This window comes from Oryzias latipes, chromosome 3, assembly GCF_053564925.1.
Source record: "Oryzias latipes strain Hd-rR chromosome 3, Olatipes_Hd-rR_3.1".
NCBI lineage: Eukaryota > Metazoa > Chordata > Actinopteri > Beloniformes > Adrianichthyidae > Oryzias > Oryzias latipes.
Genome location: NC_136239.1, coordinates 8,707,901 through 8,733,671, shown reverse-complemented (window position 1 = coordinate 8,733,671; position 25,771 = coordinate 8,707,901). Strand labels below are relative to the sequence as shown.

The window sequence follows — 25,771 nt, the reverse complement described above, 5'->3', positions numbered from 1 at the left end:
GACAATAATCACCCTCCTGTCCCTAGGGGTACCTTGTACTTGCCATCCGATCTCCGTTCTGAAGTAATCGCCTGGGGTCACGCTTCCCGGATGGCTTGCCATGGAGGGGTACACCGGACCTTTAATCTCATCCGCAAGTGGTTCCACTGGCCATCCATGGACAAGGATGTACGTGAGTACATCGCGGCCTGCACTACTTCTGCACGGTCTAAATCGTCATCCTCTGCTCCTGCGGGGCTGCTCCATCCGCCCCCCACTCCCAACCGACCTTGGTCCCACATAGCCATGGACTTCGTCACCGGGTTACCCCCATCTCATGGGAACACTGTCATCCTCACAGTTGTCGATTCTCAAAAATGGCTCACTTCATTCCACTCCCCCAGCTCCCCACTGCCACTGTCACCGCCACAGCGGAAATTATGGTCAGTCACATTTTCCGCCATCATGGCATCCCAGTGGACATTGTCTCCAGTTCATCTCCCAGGTCTGGAAGGCCTTCTGTACGGCCTTGGGGGCCATGGTCAGCCTCACCTCTGGATACCATCCCCAGTCTAATGGCCAAGCGGAGAGAGCGAACCAGGAACTGGAGGCAGCTCTCCGCTGTCTGGGGCACAGAATCAACAGGACTGGTCCCGATTCCTCGTCTGGATTGAGTATGCCCACAATATTCACCCCTCATCTGCCACTGGGATCTCTCCTTTTGAAACCACCCTCGGGTACTCACCACCTCTGTGTCTCCATCACAGGAATTGGATCTGACAGTGCCTTCCGTCCAACATCACCTTCAGCGTTGCCAACGCATCTGGACTCAGACAAAGGCCACTCTCATCTGCACCAAGGAGAGCAACTGCTAGATCGCCAACCGTCGCAGGGTGGTGGGACCTAATTACCAACCAGGCCAAAGGGTATGGCTTTCGACCCGTAACATTCCCATTCAGGCATCATCCATTGTCACAAGTGGTCGCCAGAATCTGCCTCAGTCCGGAGCCCTCCCTCTGTCTTCTCCTGCTGGTCACACCTCGAGCCTCTGCCGTCCGCTATCTCTCGGACCTCCTCCGACGTCGACTCCTGGGAAGGTCTGCAAAAGAATCCACCAGTGACGCCACCGAAGTCTGCTCTTCGCTCGTTGGGAACTCAAGATCCTGCTCTCGATCTCTCACCTACCTGTTGATTAAAACCCCTTACCTGCCACGCTCGTCCTCCTCTGTGTTTCTTCCGGGTTCCAGCGTCTGGGTCGAAAAGTGTTCTGTAGCCATGACAACATTAACAAAAACAATAAATCAAGGAGAATTATTTTTTTTCAATCTTTATACTAAATGAGTCAGTTCCATCAGCTTTTGCTCTAGGAATAAGAGCTTTTGAGCAGCAGGCGACGTGTACCCCGATTTTTTTGCATGTTTCATACATGACACCCATGATTTTCATTTCCCCTTTGAGTTGAACTTTGGTGTCAGAGGCAAAAGTCGAGGAATCACAGAAGCTTCTCAGGAAATCAAAAAACAAAACAAAATGCTACATGTCACTGAAGCATTTTAGTTCTTTAAAGAAGTCTGACTGGAGAGCTACACAAGTTCTGAGTTGCAGAGCTGTGTCCTGTCCCCTGTCCTGTTTAAAATTATTTGACTTCAGGAAGAGGCTACCATCTTTCAATTTTTCTAAAAATTCATCATCAGTCCCTTCTACAAATTTAAACTCCTCCTAAGGATTTCAAAGTATTGCCTAATAATTCCTTGAGCATCATTAGGTAGTCACTTGGGAAATTCTTTTGGAATTTGACGTGGCAGACTTTTAAGGGCGTTAGAATTGCAAGCTTGTGAAAGGTGTATTCCCCTTTTGCTTTTTTTTTTTTAAATATTGCAAATATTTAAAAAGGCCTACATTTTGTAAAATCATCTTTTTGAGCTTTTAAGTGTATTATAATGTTAATTCCTCACAAAAAACAAACCCCAAAGTGGGATTTTGCTCCATTCACGCATTTCTTAGTATTTCTCTAAAACCTGCTCTCTGAGCACCAGCCCCTCCCAATCCCAGAGATCCCCCATGTTTATATTTATGGACATGAGGGAACATCACTGCCAAAGAGAGAAAGAGTTGTCTTACTTTCAGGTTGGAAAATAGCTTGCTAAAATAACTCATATTCATTAAAAAAAATGTTCTTTAGTGAGAATATATTATCATATATATATATATAGTCTACTTTAAAAGCCTTAAGAATAGCATGGTATAGGCCTTTTAGGATATCTATTTTTGAAAAGAAAAAAAATACTGTTATCTTTAAGAGTTTGTTCACATTTAATGTCCCCCTCCAATGAAAATCATGTTGTTGTTTTTTGACATGTACTTGTGGCATTTTTCTTAAAAAAGAGAACAAACGTTTGAGAATAGAGACTGTCAGTCGGTGTCGTTTATCTCCCTGATTTCAACTTGTGAGCTGCTACCTTTGATAAAAGTCAACAATAATGCAAATGCCACCTTGATAATCCACAAACGAGGAACTTAGTGTCACCTCAGCTCACCTTGAGACCTGACTTTACGGTCCAAGGAAACAGCAATTATTCACCTCATGCTGAACCTTCAATTTTCCACAGAGCAGGCAAATCCATTTTCAGCTGGAGACAACTGCACCTTCCCCACTGTGGCTTGTACTCACAGTGAGGTCAGGTGGCAAAAGGTCACGCTGTGCTCTGAAGGAGGAGGCGTAGTAGGGTAATGGACTTCATTTCACCTTTATTTGACACCAGCATCGATTTTATAGCTCAACCCCCCCACTGAGGTGTCTTTGCATCCTCCACTCCCACCTGATGGCACTTCCCCAGCACACAGTGCACCCACTCAATCAGACCAGCACACAAAGTCCATCAACACAACTGTATGAATAGTTCATGCATATGTTAAATGTTTGAAATGGCTCATAGTCTCTTCATTTGCCCCCACAAGCGACTCTCTCTGCCTGTTAGCCTCCTGCCGAGCCGTAGCAGCTACCATTTTCTGAATCATTTCCCTGGAATTTTTCTATCTCTTCTTCATTACTTCTTTGCTTTTCTTAAAACGTTTTTAATTTCAAAGTATCATATATTCTGCACTATAAGGCGCACTTAAAGTGTGTGAGTAAGCTTCGGACCGCAGTCCGTCCGGCTGCTACGCGTGAGTCAGCAGACAGACTCAGGGGAACCGTGTCTCCCAGAAGAACTGTCTCCAAGAAGATGAGCGGCTTTGGAACGGTGTGTGAGCTGGTGGAGGCAGCTTTTGAATAGCACGGTCCTGAGATATCGTAACGTTTTTAATTTCAAAGTATCATATATTCTGCACTATAAGGCGCACTGAAAGTGTGTGAGTAAGCTTCGGACCGCAGTCCGTCCGGCTGCTACGCGTGAGTCAGCAGACAGACTCAGGAGAACCGTGTCTCCCAGAAGAACTGTCTCCAAGAAGATGAGCGGCTTTGGAACGGTGTGTGAGCTGGTGGAGGCAGCTTTTGAATAGCACAGTCCTGAGATATCGTGCCAACAATCATGTGAATTAGTGTTTCCAATTGTGTCCAGACAAAATAAAAGGCTGATGTTATTCCCACATACAGTACAGTAATTACATGCAGCCAAAAAGTACATTGCGGCATTGCCCGCATGGATTTTAAGTGCATATAAAGCTAAATGTTGTTGGCACGTATTTGCTTAATCCTAATCCTTCTTCCAGGTCTGTTTGGCCCAGAATAAAGCACTGGCCGCATATATTTAGAAACATTATAAGCAAACAGGCACATAATAATAATCATAACAATAATAAAAGCAAGTTTAGAACATCATCTTCCTCTATGCCGCAGCTTTGTTTGTTTACAACTGAACTTGCCATTTCTTCTTCTATGACCTTTCTAGTATTTTAGATAGTTCTGCGCATGTCAAACTTATTTATTCCAATCGAAAGTGTAGTGTATGTCAATGTTTGTTAAAATCTGATAAAGTTTTTCTGGACCCATGTACACAGTTCAATTCTTATCCGATCTATGGTCAGATTAAAGTTATTTTGCACATGTAATCGCAGCTACTGTGCTTTCAAGTCCTGGGCTTTTCCAATCCCACTATGGATTACTTCTGCTGCAAACAAGGGTGGCTGGTATTGTGAATACGTTGTCGGTAATAACGTGATTTTACATGTTGCAAATAAGGTTGGGAGTTACAGCTAACGGCTAACACTCCTAATGCGGGCAATATGTAGCGTGCTACAAACAATTTCTAGAGTTACTGTTAACACAGTTAATAACATTTGACTGATTAACAGACTTATCTTAGACTTTTTGTCCCACAAAGCGCACTCTAGTTCGGGGTGCCTTTTAGGTCTATCTGACCTATAAGTGAAAGAATAATCATCCATTGATGGTCCATCTTATAACCTGGTGCGCCCTAAGTGCAGAAAATGCATTTTATTTTTATCACACAGTCCATTCTGTTCATGTCTTTTCTACAGTCATGCCATGTTTCATTAATCAATCAATTATTGCTCCAGCTTTGTTTTTGTAATCACTCTCCAAAGGCTTTTTTAGATCAGCTCAAGGGCCTTTTTCTTTCAGTTTACCTCTGTTTATATCTTTTCAAAATCACAAATTGACCTTTTTTAGTTTTTATTTATTTATTAATTCTCTACCAAGTTTACCATCATATTTAAGTGCTGCAACGTTCTTCAGACAAAGCACAAGTGTCGTAGCAGCAGAAAAAGTCCAAATAATTACCACTTGACTGTTGTGCTCAGAGCCTGCAGTGAGATTTTTTTTTCAGTGTTGACACTGTGTGCTTATTTATGCCCTTAGTTCATATCCTCTGTGGCATGTCCAGGACAATTTCCCTGTGATTGTCAAGGTAAGATATAAAGTTAGTCAGCTGAGTGGACCTTAATAAAAGGTGGGATGATCAAAATGTGTAATACAGCTGGTCAAGGATTTGCTTTGCCGGAGGTGAGTTGATTCAAAGTTTACCTAAAATATAATTTATTTAATTCAAAACTTAAAGAGTGTAACATTTTCTGTCACTCTGCTTCTCATTTTGGCTACCAACTTTATCAAACTGCCAAAATAAATGAGAAAAAAATATATTTTGCCAAACAAAAATGTATATATATATATGCATACATGCACACAGTACAGACCAAAAGTTTGGACACACCTTCTCATTCAAAGAGTTTCATTTATTTTTATGACTATGAAAATTGTAGAGTCAACACTGAAGGCATCAAAACTATGAATTAACACATGTGGAGTTATATACATAACAAAAAGTGTGAAACAACTGCAAATATTTTATATTCTAGGTTCTTCAAAGTAGCCACCTTTTGCTTTGATTACTGCTTTGAAAACTCTTGGCAGGAGGCCGAGGACTAGTGAGCGTGGAAGCCACTATCCATAATGAAACATCCAAGATCCATGAAAACATCAAGCTCAAGGCCCCAAAAGACAGTGTGCTCAGTGAATGTGTCAGTTAAGGGAGAGCAAAGGATGCAGTGCTGGAGGACAGATCCTCACGGGAGGACAAACTCCTGCAAGGGATGTACTAACAGACCATAACTGAAGTGGCTGATACCAAGAAGTCCTACCAATGGCTAGAAGGGGCAGGCCTACAGGACAGCACTAAAGCACACATCCTGTCAGCTAAGGAACAAGCCCTGAGCACCAGAGCGATAGAGGCTCAGATCTACCACACCAGACTAGACCCAAGGTGTAGGCGGTGCAAAGAGGCGCCTGAAACAATCCAGCACATTACTGCAGGGTGTAAGATGCTGGCAGGGAAACCATACATTGAGCGCCACAATCAAGTGGCTGAAATAATATACAGAACCATGTGTGCATAATATGGACTGGAAACCCCAAGGTAAAAATGGGAAACACCTCTGAAGGTGGTAGAGAATGAGAGGGCAAAGATCCTGTGGGACTTCCAGATCCAGACTGATAGGATGGTAATAGCGAACCAACCAGACATTGTAGTGGTGGATAAAGAACAGAGAGAAAGCCATTGAGGTGGATGTGGCAGTGCCAAGCAATATCAGGAAGAAGGAACATGAGAAATTGAATAAATACCAGGGACTCGGAGAAGAACTGGAGAAAGCATGGAAAATGAACGTGGTGCCATGGGTAATTGGAGCACTCGGGGCAGTAACCCCCAAGCTGGACGAGTGGCTACAACAGATACCTGAAAAGATCAAAGACCTCTCAGTGCAGAAAAGCGCAGTGCTAGGAACACCTAAGATACTGCGCAGGACCCTCAATCTCCCAGGCTTCTGGCAGAGGACCCGAGCTTGGGTGAGAAACCACCCAGGGCAGGGTGAGAGGGGCGTTTTTTGTGCGATTTTTTAATAGTTGTGTTTGTATGTTTGAATTATTTAATAAGAATGTTATGTTAGATGATATTTTTGATTTCTCTGAACTGGTCTGTACAGTACAGCCAATTTTAAAAATAAGGCTATGAGATGGTGCAGCTGTGGGAGAAGGATACATAACCCCCTAATGCCCACCCCTTTTTCTCCGTCCTTGACAGAGCTCCAGCTAAGCAAAATTAACTCCTAGGGATCATTCTTTCATTCATTCCTTCATCTTCTAAACCTGTTTTTGTCCTTTTTGGGGTCACAGGGCTGCCGGAGCCTATCCCAGATAATCATGGGCGAGGGCTGGGGACATCCTGGACAGGTCGCCAGTCTGTTGCAGGGCCACAAATCATACACCCATGCACATCACATTCACACCTAGTGACAATTTAGAGTAACCAATTAACATATTAAGCATGTTTTTGGATGGTGGGATGAAGCCGGAGTCGCCAGAGAAAACCCACGCATGCACGGGGAGAACATGCTAACTTCACACAGAAATGTCCCCCCATTTGTGTTCTGTTTTAAGTCTTAGTTTAAAACGGAGGCCTTATTGCTGTAAATGAGTGCTTCTCAAATAGTGGGGCGCGCTCCCCGATGGCATCGGTAGCAGTTTTAGGCACAGGTAATACAAGTTGCAAATTTAACGGGAGGCGCTGGTGACAGCGGCTCAGTGGTTGGGGAAAAATCTGCGCCACTATTGGTTTCCTATAATCTGTTATATCACAGAGTTTGTATCAGCCTGAAATCTCATCCCTGCACCTGCTCCTGTCTCCTGTCATACGCGGCTGCATGTGTGAGAAGGAGAGGGGAGGGGTAGTGGGCTCAGGCTGCGAGGTGGAACGCGCACACGGAGGTATTGTGCAACACCAGGATAATCACGTGTAGGGCTGAAACGATTCCTCGAGTTACTCGAGTTACTCGATTACAAAAATTCCTCGAGGCAAATACTCTGCCTCGAAGCCTCGTTAAATTCCTATGACGCGCACCATACGCGCGGCGCAGGGATTTGATTGTGTCACACAGACAGTTTATTCACACAGACCTTTTGAATTTAGTTGGCGCGATGGCAGAGAATAGATCTATAAATAAACGGCAGAAATTGTCTAAAGTGTGGGATCATTACACAGTTAATAAAGAACAGAACAAGGTGCAGTGTCTCTACTGCAAAATAGAGCTGGCATACCCGCGCGTGCCGCTGGCAGCGAGCGAGGGGCGGCGTTAGCCGCTCCGCGGCTCGGGCTCGGGCACCGAGAGGCAGGGGCTGGGACAGGCGGTAGCTCGCCTTTCGGCGGACCGCGAGGCTTCTTTAAGCATTGCAGAAATAACAAAAGCATTATTTTTACACGAAATATAAACAATGATAAAGATCAAATATGTTTTCCTGATTCTTTTATTTTTATTGGCCTTCCACTTTGGTGTTGTGCCACCCTTTCAAAGTCTTCTGTCCCCCCCCATACAAAATGTTCTAGCTCCGCCACTTCTCAAGACCAACTTAAAAACACCAAAAGTTACATTTGCATCAGAGCGGATCTTTAAAATCAAATGCTTGTTAATTTTACAACCACATCATTTTTGTTATGTAAGATTTGTTTTGGTTGTTCAAAAACACACACAAATCGTTTTATCCGATTACTCGATTAATCGATCGATTAAGTGCTAGATTAATCGATTACAAAAAGAATCAATAGATGCAGCCCTAATCACGTGCCTTTTACTCAGCTCATGCTAGTAATGTCATTCTTTATTAACTATTGTAGACACTTTGATGTTGTCTCTTTATTTTCCATCAATGTATTCTTTGTCAACTGTCATGTAGTAGGTGTCAGTATTTAACAGGACAGCAGGTAAGCAAAGACAGCAGGTAATGCAGTAAAACAGTTGCTCTTTTTTAGATCATAAAAAACAATCGATTATATAGAAAAAAATCCACACAATGTTTTTTACCTATTTCTTCAAACTAAAAACGTTAAATATATTGGTGCTGCCGTGTTAATGTTTCAGATCAATTTATATTTAATATTATTTATTGATTGAATTATTTTTCTCAACATCAGATGGTTCAGTTGGTCAAAATGTTTTTAGTTTAAATAAGGAATAACAGATTTATTTTTATTTCAGGCACTTTAAGCTTCTTTTCTCTTTTAGACTATAACAGGGTTTCTGTGTGGCAAAACAAAAGTTAATATTTGTCTAAATTAATTTATATTGCTTTTTTCTTTTGTTGTTAAAAGATACAATTTCAAGTATACACACACAATTCTTATAGATACTAACCTAATAGATTGTCACCGCAGGGAGTGTGTAGGGGGGGTGGGGGGTTAAGGGGGGCACATGAAACATTTTCTTTTTCCTAGGGGGGCCTTGCAAAAAATAATTGAGAAGCACTGCTGTGCATCAAGAGCGCTAACCACTGCATCACCGTACACTCCTCCTAGGGGCGACGGAAAAATAATTGATTCTGCGATATGTAAGGGTTAATGGCCGTGTGCATTATCACTTATCATTTAATGCCCGCCGTGGAAGCCTGAACCATCCGCTGCGAAGTGGAGGTTGGACTTCTTGATATCAGGCTGTGCGTTAAATGTTCATTTTTTAAAATGTGTTACAAAAGTATCTGACCAGGGTATCGGTATTGGCAGATACTCAAAATAAAATGATTCAGAATTGGATCTGGCCGAACCTGAACGGGACATCCCTAGTTATGGCTGATGTTTATTAACTGAATGCTATAAAGCAGGGGTCGGGGACCTTTTTGGCCAAGAGAGCCATAAACGCCACATATTTTGAAATGTAATTTCGAAAGAGCCATACAATAATGTAGTGTCCCGTTCCCACACTGAGGCACGGAGACTTAACCTCTTTTAAGGTTCTTTATTCGGGTTACTGCAGACCGCAACAAACGCCGAACAATTAATTCAGCAACTCCTGAATCTCTCTCGCCGAGACGAGAGCGCTTCTCCCAACTTTATATTCACCTGCTCCCGCTGCAGCCCTCCCCTTTCCCTTATTCGGCCCATAGCTGAACCCCATTGGTCCAAACTACCTAACAACAGGCTGAGCGACAGAACTGAGGGCCAATCAGATCTCTGCTTGATCGATGCGTTCCATGAACTCCAGAACTTTTAACGCGGCCCAACAGCCATCCAACTCAGTCCGCGACAATATGTTTAAAACTAAAATACAAGTGAATGTGTGCATTTGATGTAATTTCAACATTTTTAAAGTACAATAAGTCTGTGGATTCTTTTTAATAATATTGTTATGCTGTTTCTAATAAATGATGAGTATTTCTCGTGGTAGTTTTGCTGATGGTCTAGTCTGGTTTACTTGGTGAGTTTCTGCTTCATGCAGGCGTTGAGACTTTAAACGTGATCTTAGGTTGGTATGAATGTTTTGTAGATGTGAGACAGACTGCTCACATGCGGACCTGGAGCCAAACACACACTCACACGCTGCAGTGAGTGACGGGCAGCGGGTTTTACGTTTTTACCATCCCTGCGCGATTCACCTGCTGCCTGTCCCCACAACCCCTCACCCCCACCCTCTGCTTTCTCCCTCACACATCCCGTCCCCGCATCTGCGCGCTCTTTCTCAGAGACGGGAGCGCGCAGTTTTAGGCACGGCAATTCACAGGTTTCCGGGTGGTACAAACTCTGTGAATTAATAGACAATTTTAAACTTATACTAGTGCTGGCGCAGATTTGTCTCTCTAAGCACCGCTACTACTGCGCGCCTCTGCCATCGCATCGCGCACGAGAAGGACTGGTCTAATGAAGAAAAAAAATTTGAATTAAAGATTTGTCTGCGAGCCACATGTGACCATCAAAAGAGCCATATATGGCTCGCGAGCCATAGGTTCCCGACCCCTGCTATAAAGTATTCAACACATTTTTTTCCTGTGTCTCTTTATTGGTTGAATGCTATAAAGTAGTGATGCACAATAATGACTTTTACAACTGATACCCGATATTTTCCTGCCTCTTGTAGCAGATACCGATACTCAACCAATATTTTTTAAATACTTGTCAAACGCTTATGCAACAGTCATCTGCCTGCCCAGACGCCTTCCTTTTTTTTCCGAATGAGCGCTAGCGCTAGTAATGGCAGCAGCTTCAGATTCTTTCCGCAAATCCCCGGGATGAATTTTTAAATGGTTTGTGAGACTTGTGGTGTTAAAAGCTTGAACTTTTTTTCCTTACTTGTGACACTCCTGCCGAAAACATTTTGCAAACAATAAGTAAGTCGTTAGTCTGAGACATGGTAAAATAAATCCACGTGTGAGTGCTGTGCCATGTTGCAGACAGAGGTCTCTAGCGCAGGTGCTGAAAGGGTGACAGCACTTAGACGCTACAGAAGCTTGCAGGATGGGCGGGGTGAGCAGACACCCTGCTGGCACTTTTAAGTATCGGTCCATTTTATCTGAATTTTTTTCTTATCGGAACTATCGGCGTGACGTCATACTGTCCACTATAGTCCGATAAATATCAGTATCCCATATTATCGTGCAACCCTTCTATAAAGTATTCAACCCATTGTTTTCCTGTTTCTCTTTATTGGTTGAACGCTATAAAGCATTCATTTTTTTTCTGTTTCTGTTTCTCTTCCTTGGTGCAGAAGCTCGGTGGTTCGAGACCTGGCGCTGGCATTTTTCACAAAAATATATCTTCTGTTATTGGGCTGTTTTCACTTTATTTATGGGCAACTTTAATAATTCCTTTATTTTTTTAGTGCCAATTATTACCCTTTAAGTTTCATTTTCATTCAGCAATATTACATTCAACCCTGCATTTTCTTCTGCAAATGCAGCTTGCAGTTGCATATGCAAATGCAGTTTTTTAACTTTTTTCTTGAATCTTTACACTTCTATGTGCCTGATGCCTTTTACTGCTGCGACAGGGATATAAATAAATAAAAGAAAATTCCTTATTTTTTTTAACAACATTGATATAAACTCAAATAAAAACAGTGGGATAGTACAAAATGTAATACAGCTAGCTTCCATTTTAAATAGTTTAAGCTCAGACTATAACCACAGACTTTTTATTCTTCTTCAAACATTCTTATTTTTTTTAAATTTTGAACGAGTTACATTGAAACCTAAAGTTCAAGTTCACAAGAATCCTTTGAAGAGTTTAAAGGAACATCCACAAAGGATTCTTGTGAATAATAGTTAATAGCAGGGTGAGGTAATTATTGGAGCTCTACAAGTTCTACAACTTCATTAAGGGTGTATTCAGACAGGGAAAAGAGAACAGCAAAGCAAAATTGTACACTTTTTAAATTCTGCAAATATATCATTTTTGTAACAAACCAGTCTCCTGAAGATCTATGTGCAACATTTTTTAAGTATTTTTAACAAGCATCAACAGGACACAGTATCCATAGCTGACATCTTAGCTCTCTTTCTGGAAGTTGGAGACATTTCTTTGTGGGAAGATGTACCATGAGCTTACCTTTAGGGTCATCTTGGCAAGTACGTCCTGCAGGTCCATGATGCCTTGCACAAGGTTAAGGAAGTCGCTGCAAGTTGGACAGGCTCAACAGGCAAACAGGATGCAACAGAATAGTGAAATAAGAAAAAAAATACAGACATATTTAGACCAAACACATACAAAGTATAAAACCACTGGCATGATAGACACCAGAAACTCATGTTGAAACCAACACTCTTTTATTTGGAGTGGGTAAACTCAACTTAGTGATTGCGTAATGTTGTTAAGATGGGTCAATGGCTGAATCCGAATTCTACCCCTAAAACTTCTCCCTAACCTTACCTTTATCCCTCCAAGCCGAGAGATATGGAAAAAATAGTGTCTTCAAATCTGGACATTACTACCACTTGATGACGTCATCAATAGTTACCGCTCATCTATGTTAGCACAGAGCTACCAGCGCTGGGAAAACAACAGCGCAACACAGATCACTACTACTAACGGAGGGTTAGCCAGCCCTAAGCTTCTATGGCTTCTCCATTAAAAAAAAATAAATCCAAAACTTTCGGACACCACTACAGCTACTCCTAACTACTTACAATTGGAGCAATGGGGAGGCTCCAGAGGGGTAGAGAGTCAATTCGGACTCAGCCAACATGTCCTTCTCACATAATTTTCAGGATCTCATGGGTGTCTTCACAAATGATCTGTCTAAGGCAGGGGTGTCAAACTACATTTCACAGAGGGCCACATCCGCATAGTGGTTGTCTTCAAGGGGCCAGATATTACTTATACGTGTAACCGAATGTAATGAAAAATAAATGAAACTACTTCTTCATGTTAAATAACTCATTATTTATTTATTGTAACTCTTTAAAGTGACAATTACAGTTGCATAGAAACATATGTTTGCTTGTTACTTTAGCATAAATCCTTTTACATTTGATTCTGTCAGGTTAGCTTATATGGACAGTGTTTAAGTCCTAATGTTTAGTTGCCCAATCCGATAGTTTAAGTTCAATTCCCCCTAGATATGAATAAATACACACCGATTTCTATTTTTCATTTTAAGAAGATAAAAACTCTTATGCTCTCGCGGGCCACATGAAATGACAAGGAGGGCCACATTTGGCCCCCGGGCCTAGAGTTTGACACATGTGGTCTAAGGTATGCTGCACATGTCTAGCTTTAAATTAAACATAGGAAGCTTGTTTATTCCACAAATCTATTTTTAGGTTTCAACTGTTTTTATTAAAAAGTACCAGCCTTTTTTTGATCTGCCAAAATACTTCAGAGCATCTTGGAGATGAGAAGCAGCTTCACATCAATACATACACAACTTACAGAAAGCGTTTCGTGTGCACTTACACACCTTTACCTCTTACGCTTGTTGCACTCTTCCCTCTACATTTGCATCATTTGATTTTCTTTGGAATCTTTTATTATGAGCCCTTTGCCCTGCAATTCCAAAGCTTAAGAAGGAGGAAGGATTGGTTCACTACAATTTTCTCTCCTCACATTTCCCTCATGGTGACTCTTGCTGAAGTAATTGCTGAATGCAACTTGTTCTTGTGAGTTTATTTAGCATCACAAAAACTGATCAGTCACTGTAAAAACAGTTTGTCTTTAAATGAATAAATGAATAAATAACTTTTCGACTTCTTGCTACCAGCTGTTTTATGATGACGCAAAGGATATCATCACAAAACATCTCTTTTCTAGCTAAGACAGAGTTTCAAATCAATCATTTTAATTATAACACTGTAACGCTTTCATTTATTGGCTAATACATATTTGTAAATCCATCTCATTCAGATACCATGCCAAGAAATTTAAGTCTCCTCACTTATTTATTTGGATTAAATGTAAAACAAAATATTCAATTTGTCCATGGTATCAGTTTATGAAATCAGATTTTCTGTTTTTAGCCATTTTAGTTGTGTTTTCATGTCAGCCCTTTAGGGCATTCTTTCAGTCTAGTTTCATGCATAAATTCTGTCATGGTACTTACTGCGGTTAAGACTTGGACACTGTGTGATATAGCCATTGGGAGCAAAGATCAGCTTCACATCCTGAATAATTCCCTAGGGAAAAAGGGGGAAGGGGCAAGTAGAAGTGAAAAATGTTAATCACCAAGACAGATATTTCAATTGCAGTTGTTTATATCAATAAACAAAATATGATTAAGAGTAAAATATGTTGTAAGTTGTAATGAACAGTTTAGCTTTGCTGATCTATAGTGGATATAACAATCTATTCTGTGTGCAAATTGCATATGGTGGTTCTTTCCTTTCGGATCACTTTATGAGCTAACAATTAAGTTTGTTTTTTGTAAAAGTTTAAAACAGACAAAGCTAAAATGTATGAATAACAAAACCTGCACCATAAGCCATATTCTGAATCAGAAATGTAAATCTTAACTCTAAAAACACAAATGTGAATCCAAAACAAGAAGAGAAAAGCATGTATTGGTTGGACCACATGGTGATGTCTTCATGACTCTTTGGTAATAGTGATTGTAAAAGGGTTGAATGAAGATAAGTAAAAAATCTCTTACATGTTTGTGTCCAAGTTCCCTAACTACTTAGCGCACTTGGGTGTTTGACATTTTTTTCGGGGGGCCTGAATCTACATTTCCAAAATACAGACACATGGAAATTTCCTTGATGCCTCTAAAAATCTAGAGCACATTGATGCTCACTAGATTGGCGAATACAAACCTCAAAGCATTGTGTTTGATTGATTTGCCATTTGAAAACGTTTATGTAAATATTCATTCTCTCATCTTCTGAACCTGTTTTGTCCCTTTCGGGGTCATGGGGCTGCTGGAGCCTACCCCGGCCACTTGTGGGCGAAGGCAGAGGATATACAGTGGTGGACAAAATTGTTGGTACCCCTCAGTTAAAGAAAAAAATTCCACTATGCTCACTGAAATGACTTGAAACGTTCAAAAGTAATAATAAATTAAAACATATTGAAAATTAAATAATCAAAATCAGTGATCAGTCATCACTAATGAAATAGGGCTGGACAAAAATGATGCTACCCAAAACTTAATATTTTGTTGCACAACCTTTTGAGGCAATCACTGCAATTAAATGGTTTCTGTATTTGTCATCGAGCCTTCTGCACCTGTCGACAGGTATTTTGGCCCACTCCTCATGACCAAACTGCTCCAGTTGTGTCAGGTTTGACGGGTGTCTTCACCAAATGGCATGTGATTCAGATCTGGGCTCATAGAAGGCCACTTCAGAATAGTCCAACGCTTTTCTTTTAGCCATTCTTGGGTGTTTTTGCCAGTGTGTTTTGGATCGTTGTCCTGTGGGAAGACCCATGGCATGTGACTGAGACCAAGCTTTCTGACAATAGGCAGCATATTTCTATCCAGAATGCCTCGATAATCTTGAGCTTTCATTTTATCTTTCACAACTTCAAGACACCCTGTGCCAGATGCAGCAAAGCAGCCCCAAAACAGAACTGAGCCTCCTCCATGTTTCACAGTAGGGACAGTGTTCTTTTCGTTGTATGCTTCATTTTTGAGTCTACGAACACAGAGCTGATGTGCCTTACCAAAAAGCTCCAGTTTTGTCTCATCTGTTCAAAGGACTTTTTTTCCAGAAGCTTTGTGGCTTGTCAACATGCATTTTTGCAAATTCCAGTATCGCTTTTTTATGATTTCCTTTCAACAGTGGTGTCCTCCTTGGTCATCTCCCATGAAGTCCACTCTGGCTCAAACAACGACAAATGGTGCGATCTGACACTGATGTACCTTGATCTGGGAGTTCTCCTTTAATGTCTTTGGAAGTTGTTCTGGGCTCTTTGGATACAGTTGGAACTATCCGTCAACTCAATTTGTCATCAGTTTCCTCTTCCGGCCACGTCCAGGGAGGTTGGCTACTGTGGCGTGGGTCTCAAACTTCTGAATAATATGCGCCACTGTCGTCGCAGGAACTTCAAGCTGCTTAGAGATGGTTTTATAGCCTTTACCTTTACGATGTTTGGCTATAATTCTTTTTTTTTTCCTTTTTAACTTGTCCTGTCCAACAGCTAGGCAGGCAGATGAGAGCTGAGGGCCTCTTGTGTTGGACATATTTTACTTTAACAAGAGGGGTTATTAATCTTCAGACAAACCAAAGGTGTGACTGAAGAAACCCCTTTTGTAATTGAGGCCAAACTTTATTCATTTCAACCATGATTGAAAATCTTTGGTGTTGGACCAGACGGAAAAGGAAAGGGAAGAAGAGGGAGGGATGTCGGGGGGGGGGGGGGGGGGGGGGGGTGATAGTGAAAGGGGGGGGTGAGACCATGAAGCAGCATAGAGCAGACAGGTTTACTGGTTGTTTATCGTTACGGTACAGTTCAAATGTAGTACAAAAAGGGCGGGGCCTGTTCACACACACTCAAATATTATCAACACACCTGCTAGCTGCAAAAAATGTTCACATGTCAACATGTACACAAAACAGATAGTGTTCACGAACGCATACCTATGCCTTTAAACTAACTAGTGTGAAATCTTTCATTCATTCAATCATGCAAACTATAAGTGCAAAGGTGAGCTAACACCTGTGCTCAGGTGAGTGTTTATGTTCTTCTAAAATGGATGGTGGAATGTGAAAAGGAAGGAGTAGGAGCGCCCAGCCACCCCCACACCCAGACCCCCGCCGCAGCAGCGGCAGCCGGAATTCCCCCAACGCCACAAGGGAACAGGCAGGGAACAACCGCCCCCCGGGCAACCAAGACCGCCACCCAGGCCAGGGCCAGCAGGACCGCCGCGAGGCCCCCAGAGCCAGAGAGCAGGGAGGCGCGGAGGGAAAGAGAGCACCGCCCCAGCCCAGCCAGGAAAGCAGCCCCCCCGCCGCGCCGGAAGAGCCCAACGCAGGGCCCCACCGGAGAAGGACGCCCACAGCCCCAGACGAGCACCCCACCACCACCCAGGAGTTCCGGGCATCCCCCCGCCCCAACCCCAGGTACGAGCCAGGACCCCCCAAGGGAGACCCACTCCACACTCCAGGCAGCCACCCACCCGGCCCACGGTTGGTCCAGGGAGGAGCAAGGCAGGGGCCCGCCGCCCCCGCCCAGGAGGGGGGAACCCCGGGGAAAAAAGGGTGGCCCACAAGGGGTGTTATGAATATGGCCCGACCAGGCTCGGCCATGTTGGAAGTTTGGCGGGGCCCAGCGCTCAGGGGCAAGGACCAGGACCCACCCCCGAGGGACACGAACACCCCCGGCTCAGGTGTAATATGAACCCCCCCACCGTGCGGAGAGAGCACCGCCGGGCCCAGGGAGCCGGCACCCAAGGGACACGGCCGCCATCGCCAAGGGGCCCGCACCCCCCACCAGGGAAGGGGTAGGGGACAGATGGACCCAGGTCCCACCTTCCTTGCAAAATGTGTGTGCGTGTATGTGTGTTTGAGAGGGTGTGTGTGTGCATGTGTGTGTGTTTATGTTGGAATGTATATATTGAAGGGGGAGGGGTGTGTGTACTAAGGGGGGTGCAGTTAAAATTGGCGAGTAGGGCACTAAGGGGACATCTCCTGATTACTCACAGTGATGTCCCCTAACCCTCCCCACCAAGGGGCCCTAAATGTCTAAGGTGCGGTTAAAATTGGTGGGTAGGGTGCCAGGAGGACATCTGCTGCTTGCTTGCAGTGATGTCCAAGCACCCCCTCTACCAAGGACCCTACATGTCTAAGGTGCAAATAAAACCGAAAGAGGGGGGGCCCACTCCATACGGCAACCATAGGAGGGGGGCCACTGCCAAGTAGCCCCCCCCCCCCCCCCCAAGGCGCATCGCAGGCTAGACCCCCCACCCCCTCACCCTAATATGAGGTTATATGAGGAAGGGGGTAAGTTGGGGACAGCTGGTAGACTGTCCCCCGGTGATCAAACAGCTGTCCCCCAGCCCCCACCCCAGGCCACTGGGGCCTGGGGTGCTGGAGGCGCCAGGCGCCCCAGGCCCGGGCACCACCCACCCACCCCACACAGAGAGAGAGGATTCTGTTTCTAATGTCCTGGGACAATTCTCTCCTTCGCTTGCTGTTGTCCATGTTCAGTGTAGTCCACACATTTTCACCAAACAGCAACGTGACTACCGTAATTCCCGGACTATAAGCCGCTACTTTTTTCCTGCGTTTACAGCCCTGCGGCTTATTCAGTGACGCGGCTAATTTATGGATTTAATTGGCGACCGCCATGTACGGACTTTCGGACTCAGTGAATGGTTTGACTCCTTCATCTAACACCAAGCACAAGTCATTTATTTTTCAACAAACTAAGCAGCTAAACAGCATGGATGTCACTTCAGGTCTTAGGCACTTCAGTCATGGTTCAAAAAACGTAACACGCATGCCCGGCCGCATCCCAGAATCCTTTGGTGCCATTAGACCCAACGTGCACGTGATCGTCACTACAATATGATGCAGCTTTCAAATTAAAAGCAGCGTGAAAAAAATCCACCATCCCCAACGGGATTGGAAAAGCCGGTCAGCTGCGTGACGGAGAGAACAGCGCATGTGGGAATAACATCAGCCTTTATTTTGTCGGGACACGACTGGAAACACAAATCCACGTGGTCGTTTTAACGGTCTGAGGACTGCCTGGAATTTTGCATTGAAAAGCTCACAGCCTCCGTGTGAGCTGGAGACATGTTCTCCTGGCTGCTGCTCGTTCACATAGAGCTGCGGGGCCGATGGCAGTCTGAAGGCTCCCACACGTAACAACGCATCCGCCCCTCATCCACAAAACGTACAGTCTTAAGTCCGATTGCTCTGCACAGACACGATTTCCTCCTTCCTGTAGCCGCCCTGGCCAGAGGTGTCGGAGAAGATAGGAAGGGGAGCGCGCGGGGCGAGCGCGGAGCTCAGAGGCGTCCGCGGAACTTCTGACGCACGCGCCGCGCTGAGGCGCTGGTATCGCGCTGAGGCGCGCGCTTTTCAGTAGCTGCTGCTTTATTTTACTTTTTTTTTTAACCAGCCCTGTTAGTACCATAATGCTGCCGCGACACAAGTGGAAGGAGAGCTGTTCCTTTTCACCCCTCCAAGCACTGCTGCTACTTGCTCATTTTTAAGCACGTACAACAGTGTGACGAGCCGGGCGTTGGCCCCGCCTTTAGCCCCTAAGACTCATGGGAAATGGGGGATCGGGGATGTAAATTTCCTCATCATAACTGAGGGATGTAATGTTGATTATATGGTTACTGTTTGTAATTTTATGTGTGATACCTAGATTGTCAATAAGTAAAAAAAACTAAAAAAAATAAAAAAAAATAAATAAACCATAACCGAGGAACTTGTGAACAGAATAGAGGTCCATGCTTTTTGTCAGATGCAGTCTATTTTCATGCATGACCCTGAGGCAAAGTTGATTCCTCCCACAGTGTGGTATTGAACCTTACCTATGCTGGGAGTCAGGACGTGATTTGTCAGGTCTACCATGCTATTTAATACATGCGGCTTATGCTACGACGCGGCTTATGTATGTTTAAAAGTAGTTAAACACGTGAAAATGGGCGGGTGCGGCTTGTAATCGGGTGCGCTTTATAGTCCGGAATTTAGGGTATTTGTCTCCCTTTAAATAGGCAGACTGACTGATTGTGGCTTTGAAAACAGCTGTGATGTCAATTAAAGGACATACCTGTGTTCATCATGACCCCCAGGGCAATTAGTTCTCAGTTTTTTTTGGAGGTGCCATCAATTTTTTCCAGCCCGGTTTCATTAGTTTGTTTTTTTGTAATAATTCTGTTAATCAACAACTCAAAAGTAATGGCTGATTTTGATTATTTAATTTTCAATAAATGTTAATTTATAGTTACTTGTGAACGTTTCAAGTCCTTTCAGTGAGCATTGTGGACTTTCTTCCTTTAACTGAGGGGTACAAACAATATTGTCCACCAGTGTATGTATTTATTTTTTATAAATCATCAAAGTGTTCATCATAGAATACTATGGATTCAATAATATAAGGTTAGTAGAAATTTCAATTCAGTAGAAATTCCCATCTGGGTTGTGGGCTGAACTGTTGGTGTGGAGTAAGTCCGCCCTCATTTTTCACATCCATCTATGTACAAGCTGTCCCGCTAGCTTACAGACCCTCACAACCCTAACACAACATTAGTTGTGTAACAAAAATGGTGAACAATATTGGAGCTACCAGCTACACAGTTCTGAGCCAGGTGCCAGCTAGGATGAGGAAAATAAAGACATTAATGGATCTATTTGTCTGATAGTGGATGTATTTACTACTACTACTACTAATACCAGCTTTTTCAAACAGCCTTTTTTTCACCTGCTTCTGATTCACAACCATTTGAACACAGAAATATTACAATTCTATGAGCCTAATTTCCTTTTTATTTGTTCTCCATCATCAGAAAAAGCCACTAGAACATATTAAAAACACCACAAAACAGTTTCTATTGGACTGGGTCTTTAATGTCATCCAAGATAAACTGACAATAGATATTCTAAATTTTTAACAGTTATAAATTGTCATCCTAGCTGGGTTTTTTTAAACTTTCTTACATTGCCATTTATCAAAAACTATGATTAGATTGTTTCATTTAGACTTCTTGTATTTTAAAAATTCTTCATCTAAGTCTTGCCCAAAACAGTAAACAACTGCTCCAGAGCTTTGGCTTGTGTTTGTAAAAGTGTGGAATTTGAAAGTAGAGAAAATCAAACACTGCAAATGTTTTACTAGGATATGCAGGATCACACAACACATCCATTTCTAGTTTAATAGCAGAATTTCACACAGGCAGAAATGAATGTAATATAGATTCTTATAATAGACTGTGTGTCAATCACTTTGAATGGCAGGCTCTCTCCAGAAAAGCATGACTGGAAAATAGAGCCTTGTTTATAACCACAATGAACAAGCTAAAAAAACTTAGCTTATGGTAGAAAACAGACCTTATAGAACACCAAGATACATACATGTGGACATCAAAGTTAGGGAATGAAAATAATTTCCGTTCTCCTTCCATGTACTACTGATGAAATGTGGAGACATCAAAATCCGCCACTTTAAGCATCTTCACCATCACTTTAGCCTTATGCGCATGTAAAATTAAGTTACAGTTCATTGGCAGGTCGGTATACAAACACCAGTCTTATAGAAAAACGAGGCTTGAAGCAGAGAGGAAAAGACACATTCTTTTACACACAAAACGTGTGAGATGTGGATAGCAAAGGACAACTCATCAATGTCACAGAAAATGAAAATGGTGTAGATCACAGATGTCTGTCCCACTTGGGTTATAGAGGAGCACTGAGCACACATCTGAATGATTAGTGAATAATTTAAAATGAGATACTGCTTCCATCTCCTTCCCCCCACCCCCACCCAACTTCCAACACACCGTTTGTTACATATATATATATATATATATATATATATATATATATATATATATATATATATATATATATATATATATATATATATATATAAAAACAAACTCCCCTCTCACCCTCCGCGGGTGGTTTCTCCTCCAAGCTCGGGTCCTCTACCAGAGGCCTGGGAGCTTGAGGGTCCTGCGCAGTATCTTAGCTGTTCCTAGCACTGCGCTTTTCTGGACTGGGAGGTCTGAGGTATTTCCAGGTATCTGTTGTAGCCACTCCTCCAGCTTGGGGGTTACTGCCCCGAGTGCTCCAATTACCACAGGCACCACTGTCACCTTCACTTTCCATGCTTCCTCCAGTTCTTCTCTGAGTCCCTGGTATTTCTCCAGTTTCTCATGTTCCTTCTTCCTGATGTTCCCATCGCTTGGCACTGCCACATCCACCACAACGGCTTTCCTCTGTTCTTTGTCCAACACTACAATGTCTGGTTGGTTCGCCATTACCATCCTATCAGTCTGGATCTGGAAGTCCCACAGGATCTTTGCCCTCTCATTCTCTACCACCTTCGGAGGTGTTTCCCATTTTGATCTTGGGGTTTCCAGTTCATATTCTGCACACATGTTCCTGTATATTATTCCAGCCACTTGATTGTGGCGCTCCATGTATGCTTTCCCTGCCAGCATCTTACACCCTGCAGTTATGTGCTGGATTGTTTCAGGCGCCTCTTTGCACAGCCTACACCTTGGGTCTTGTCTGGTGTGGTAGATCTGAGCCTCTATTGCTCTGGTGCTCAGGGCTTGTTCCTGGGCTGCCAGGATGAGCGTTTCGGTGCTGTCCTGTAGGCCAGCCCTTTCTAGCCATTGGTAGGACTTCTTGATATCAGCCACTTCAGTTATGGTCCGGTGGTACATCCCATGCAGGGGTTTGTCCTCCCATGAGGATATGTCCTCCAGCACTGTATCCTCTGCTCTCCATTGCCTGAGACATTCACTGAGCACACTGTCATTTGGGGCCTTGAGCTTGATGTACTCATGGATCTTGGATGTTTCATCCTGGATAGTGGCTTCTACGCTCACTAGTCCTCTGCCTCCTTCCTTGCGGCTAGCATACAGTCTCAGGGTGCTGGATTTGGGATGGAACCCTCCATGCATGGTGAGGAGCTTTCGTGTTTTAACATCCGTGGTCTGTATCTCTTCCTTTGGCCATCTTATTATTCCTGCAGGGTATCTGATAACTGGCAGTGCGTAGCTGTTTATTGCCCGGGTCTTATTTTTGCCATTGAGCTGGCTTCTCAGGACTTGCCTTACTCGTTGGAGGTATTTAGCTGTTGCAGCTTTCCTTGTTGCCTGTTCCAGGTTGCCATTTGCCTGTGGAATTCCAAGGTACTTGTAACTGTCCTCGATGTCTCTATAATGCAGTTCGCAAATTCATTTTTTGAATTAATGTCTTTTTTTATGTCTTACTAACAAGGTTTTGCATAAACAGAGTCACAGTAAAGTTTATTTTAGTGCTATCAGTCTGTTTCTTTTACGTGTTGCAAACAAGGTTGAGAGTAATGAGTATTTTGAATATGCTAACGCTAATTCTCCTATTGGGCTAACATGTAGCGTGTTGCAAACAAGTTCTAGGATTACTATGAATGCAGTTAGTAAAGTCTGACTAACTGAACAACTTATCTCTAACTCTTTTGTCTCACTTAATGCGCCTTATAGTTTGGTGCACCTCATATATGACCTACGTTTGAAAATAGAGCATTTATTGACAGTGTGCCTTATGGTGCATAAAATACGTTAAATAATTTAGGCAATGCAAAAGCAGATCAAACTCATGTCTGGTTGCACTGAATGTAAAGAGTATCAATCCTGTTCCTGTTGTACTATTTAACTTAATCAAAACACTTCATTTTAAACTTCTGGAGTATGTTGGGAAAACAGAAGACATGAAAAAAAGTTTTTAGAGATGCAAAGGAGAAGCTACACTGTGTGTCCTGAAAAGCGGGTAGTGTTCAAAAGCTTGAGCTGCCTGCAGGGTAATGCAGAAAAAAAGTAAAAGCCAAACATGAAACAAAAAGAGTAAATCATTCAACAAAGAAGACAAAGCTCAGTGTGGCTCCACTGGTTTGTGAATGTGAATGAATGTCCCCGTAATGGTCAGAAGGACCATAGGCACGAACTTGAGCAAATGAGGAGTGAATGAATAATGGAGACATTGTAAGCGCTTTGAGCATCTGGAAAAGCGCAGATAAATCTAATCCATCATTATTATTATTATTATTATTATTATTATTATTATTATTATTATTATTATTATTATAGGTGAGGTCAAACAAGCACAACACACCAGAAGTAAGCTCTGGACCTTCATACTCCCTTGTAACAAGTCCCGTGGTCCTGTAACCCCTAGGTGGTGGTGCTGTGTGTGGCAGCTCTAAATATCTTCAAATTGAGTTACTCTTAGTCTAGGTTCAATGAGCAGATTGGTTACTGTCATATATTCTGCTATTTAGCTGGGAACATTCCACCCCATAGAAGTCATACTACGATTAACAGTTGCACCAGAAAACAAATAGTTTTTTCAGACAATAAAATAATTAAGGGTTAATGGCCGACGAAGTATGCATTATCACTTTTTAACGCACGCTGTGGAAGCCTGAACCATCCGGCGTGAAGCGCAGGACGGCTGCTTCCGTGAAGTGCATTAAAAAGTGATAATGCACATTAACCCACTCATAACATGGTCACTTACAAAAGAAATAAATATTCATCAGTTTTTAGTACTTAATTCTTGTTTTTTTTTGGATTTGGATCGCTATGCTGCAGTGATACAGAAGATTTAAGTTATGTGACCGGAACTTTTTTTTGGGGCGTGCGGTTATCACTTTTTAATGCACACCTAGCAGCCAATCAGAATCGAGTATTCACCCGGACCATGGTATAACGCGAAATACAGTCTGCAGAAACTGACTGAATTACTTGTTATTAACACTTCACAACAAAACAAAAAAGCGAGTTGCCACCGACAAGGAGGTTCAAATAAAACTGAGATCTCAAAAAAACAATTATATTTCTTTAGGTACCTGAGTCCAATTTTTCTCTCTTTTCTTTAGAAGAGATTAGGTGAACGCAGGAAGGTCGGGGATCCAGATAACACCAAGAAAATGCACAAATTTGCAGAAAATCCTTAAATATTGTCCATATATAATGTCCCTTTAACATTATTTCACAGTCATTTTCCCTTTTTAGGAGCTTTAACTCAACATACACACCAAAATGAAATAATTTAACGCATAAAAACAAGTCAAAACTAGCTTAGCGTGTAGCTAGCCAGCAACACGTGGCGAACTGAGGAGACTTCACGCATTCAACTTAACAAAACAATACACATCAAATTGATCACATATGTTCATAGTTACCTCAACTAGTTTTTTTCTATAACACTTGGTTTACATATCACTTTTTTTAATCAATCGATACACTTTCCAGTGGATACAGCAGCTTAATGTGACATAATGCGATAACTACTCACCGAGATAATGTGTTTCAACATAGCTCTTCACCAGCTTCATCTTCCTGGGTACACACTAACTGTTGGAAGTTAGTTTAAATACAGTTTTAACAACTGCAATTAATTTCAGTCTTTTTTTTTCTTTTTACCTCTCGCACATCTTTTTTTCCCTCTCACTTGGTGCTTTGAGCAAATGTTGGGAAAAAAAACGTCAAAGATAAAAACAATGACAGGATGATAACTCCTAACAAATTTAAAAAAAAAAAAACTCTTAACAAATTCTAAAGACCAACATTTAAAATTTTGACTGCCACCAGTGGAAATTACACTATATAAAGTGAGCGGTAATAAAGACAAACTTAAGTGTTAATAAAATACTAAGTAAATCGAGTAGGGTTACAATTCTATCACAGCTTATGTTAGATTCATTACTGTCCAGTGGTGCGTGGAGCACACCAAAGCCCTAGTTCCAAACGAGTTTTGGGGATCCCAGAGGAGTTGGCCTTCAAGGCACAATGGATTCCAGATAAAGATAATTTTTTACAATTGCTAGCAAAAATGGAGAGGCTCCCACGAGGAGCCAGTGAGAGGATGAGCAACATCTCAAAGCACTGCAAAGGCTCAATGTGTTTTATTTAACGGCCTAGTTAGCCCATCCCATCATTACACCACTCCAGTCCCAAGTAGGATAGATTGTAACTACTCATCTGTGCTCCTCTCCTGTCTGCAGTGCTGCTTTTCATTCCCTTTGTTCCTTTCACTAGACCTTCAGCTTTAAAACAGCTGAAGCAAATTAATCAAAAGTGATGTTGAAATTTGTATTTATTAAAATTAAATAACTAACAGATACAGCAAAAAGCAAAACAAAAATATTGAAGATAATAGATGTACAGCTTTGTAGTACATGTTTGACAATTATTGAGTTTTAAACTTTGTAACTAACACAATAAACAAGTCCAAATCCAAAATGGTCCAGTTACAAGAAAAATTGGATCGAAAAAAATGTGAATCGAGTTGATCCAGGCTCTGGTGAATTGAATCAAATCAATTCTGGAAATTATTGGTGATACCCAGTCTTATTCATTACATCCCGGTAAAGCTGTCAAGCAGTGCTCTTTGCAATACATTTTAGTCCTTAGTAAGGTG

General features: G+C 42.4%; 1 protein-coding gene across 7 annotated transcripts in view; it reads right to left on the bottom strand.

Annotated features, from left to right (window-relative positions):
* The window catches only part of LOC101158260 (protein kinase C-binding protein NELL1), a 603,730-nt gene that overhangs the window by 434,278 nt on the left and 143,681 nt on the right, over positions 1-25,771 (bottom strand). For all 7 annotated transcript variants that reach the window (XM_023952325.2, XM_078944996.1, XM_078944997.1 and 4 more), the window contains exons 6-7: positions 13,789-13,861; positions 11,799-11,881 (exon numbers count right to left, since the gene is read on the bottom strand). In XM_023952325.2, coding sequence (XP_023808093.1) covers positions 11,799-11,881; positions 13,789-13,861 — 156 coding nt within the window. The remainder of the gene's footprint in view (positions 1-11,798; positions 11,882-13,788; positions 13,862-25,771) is intronic.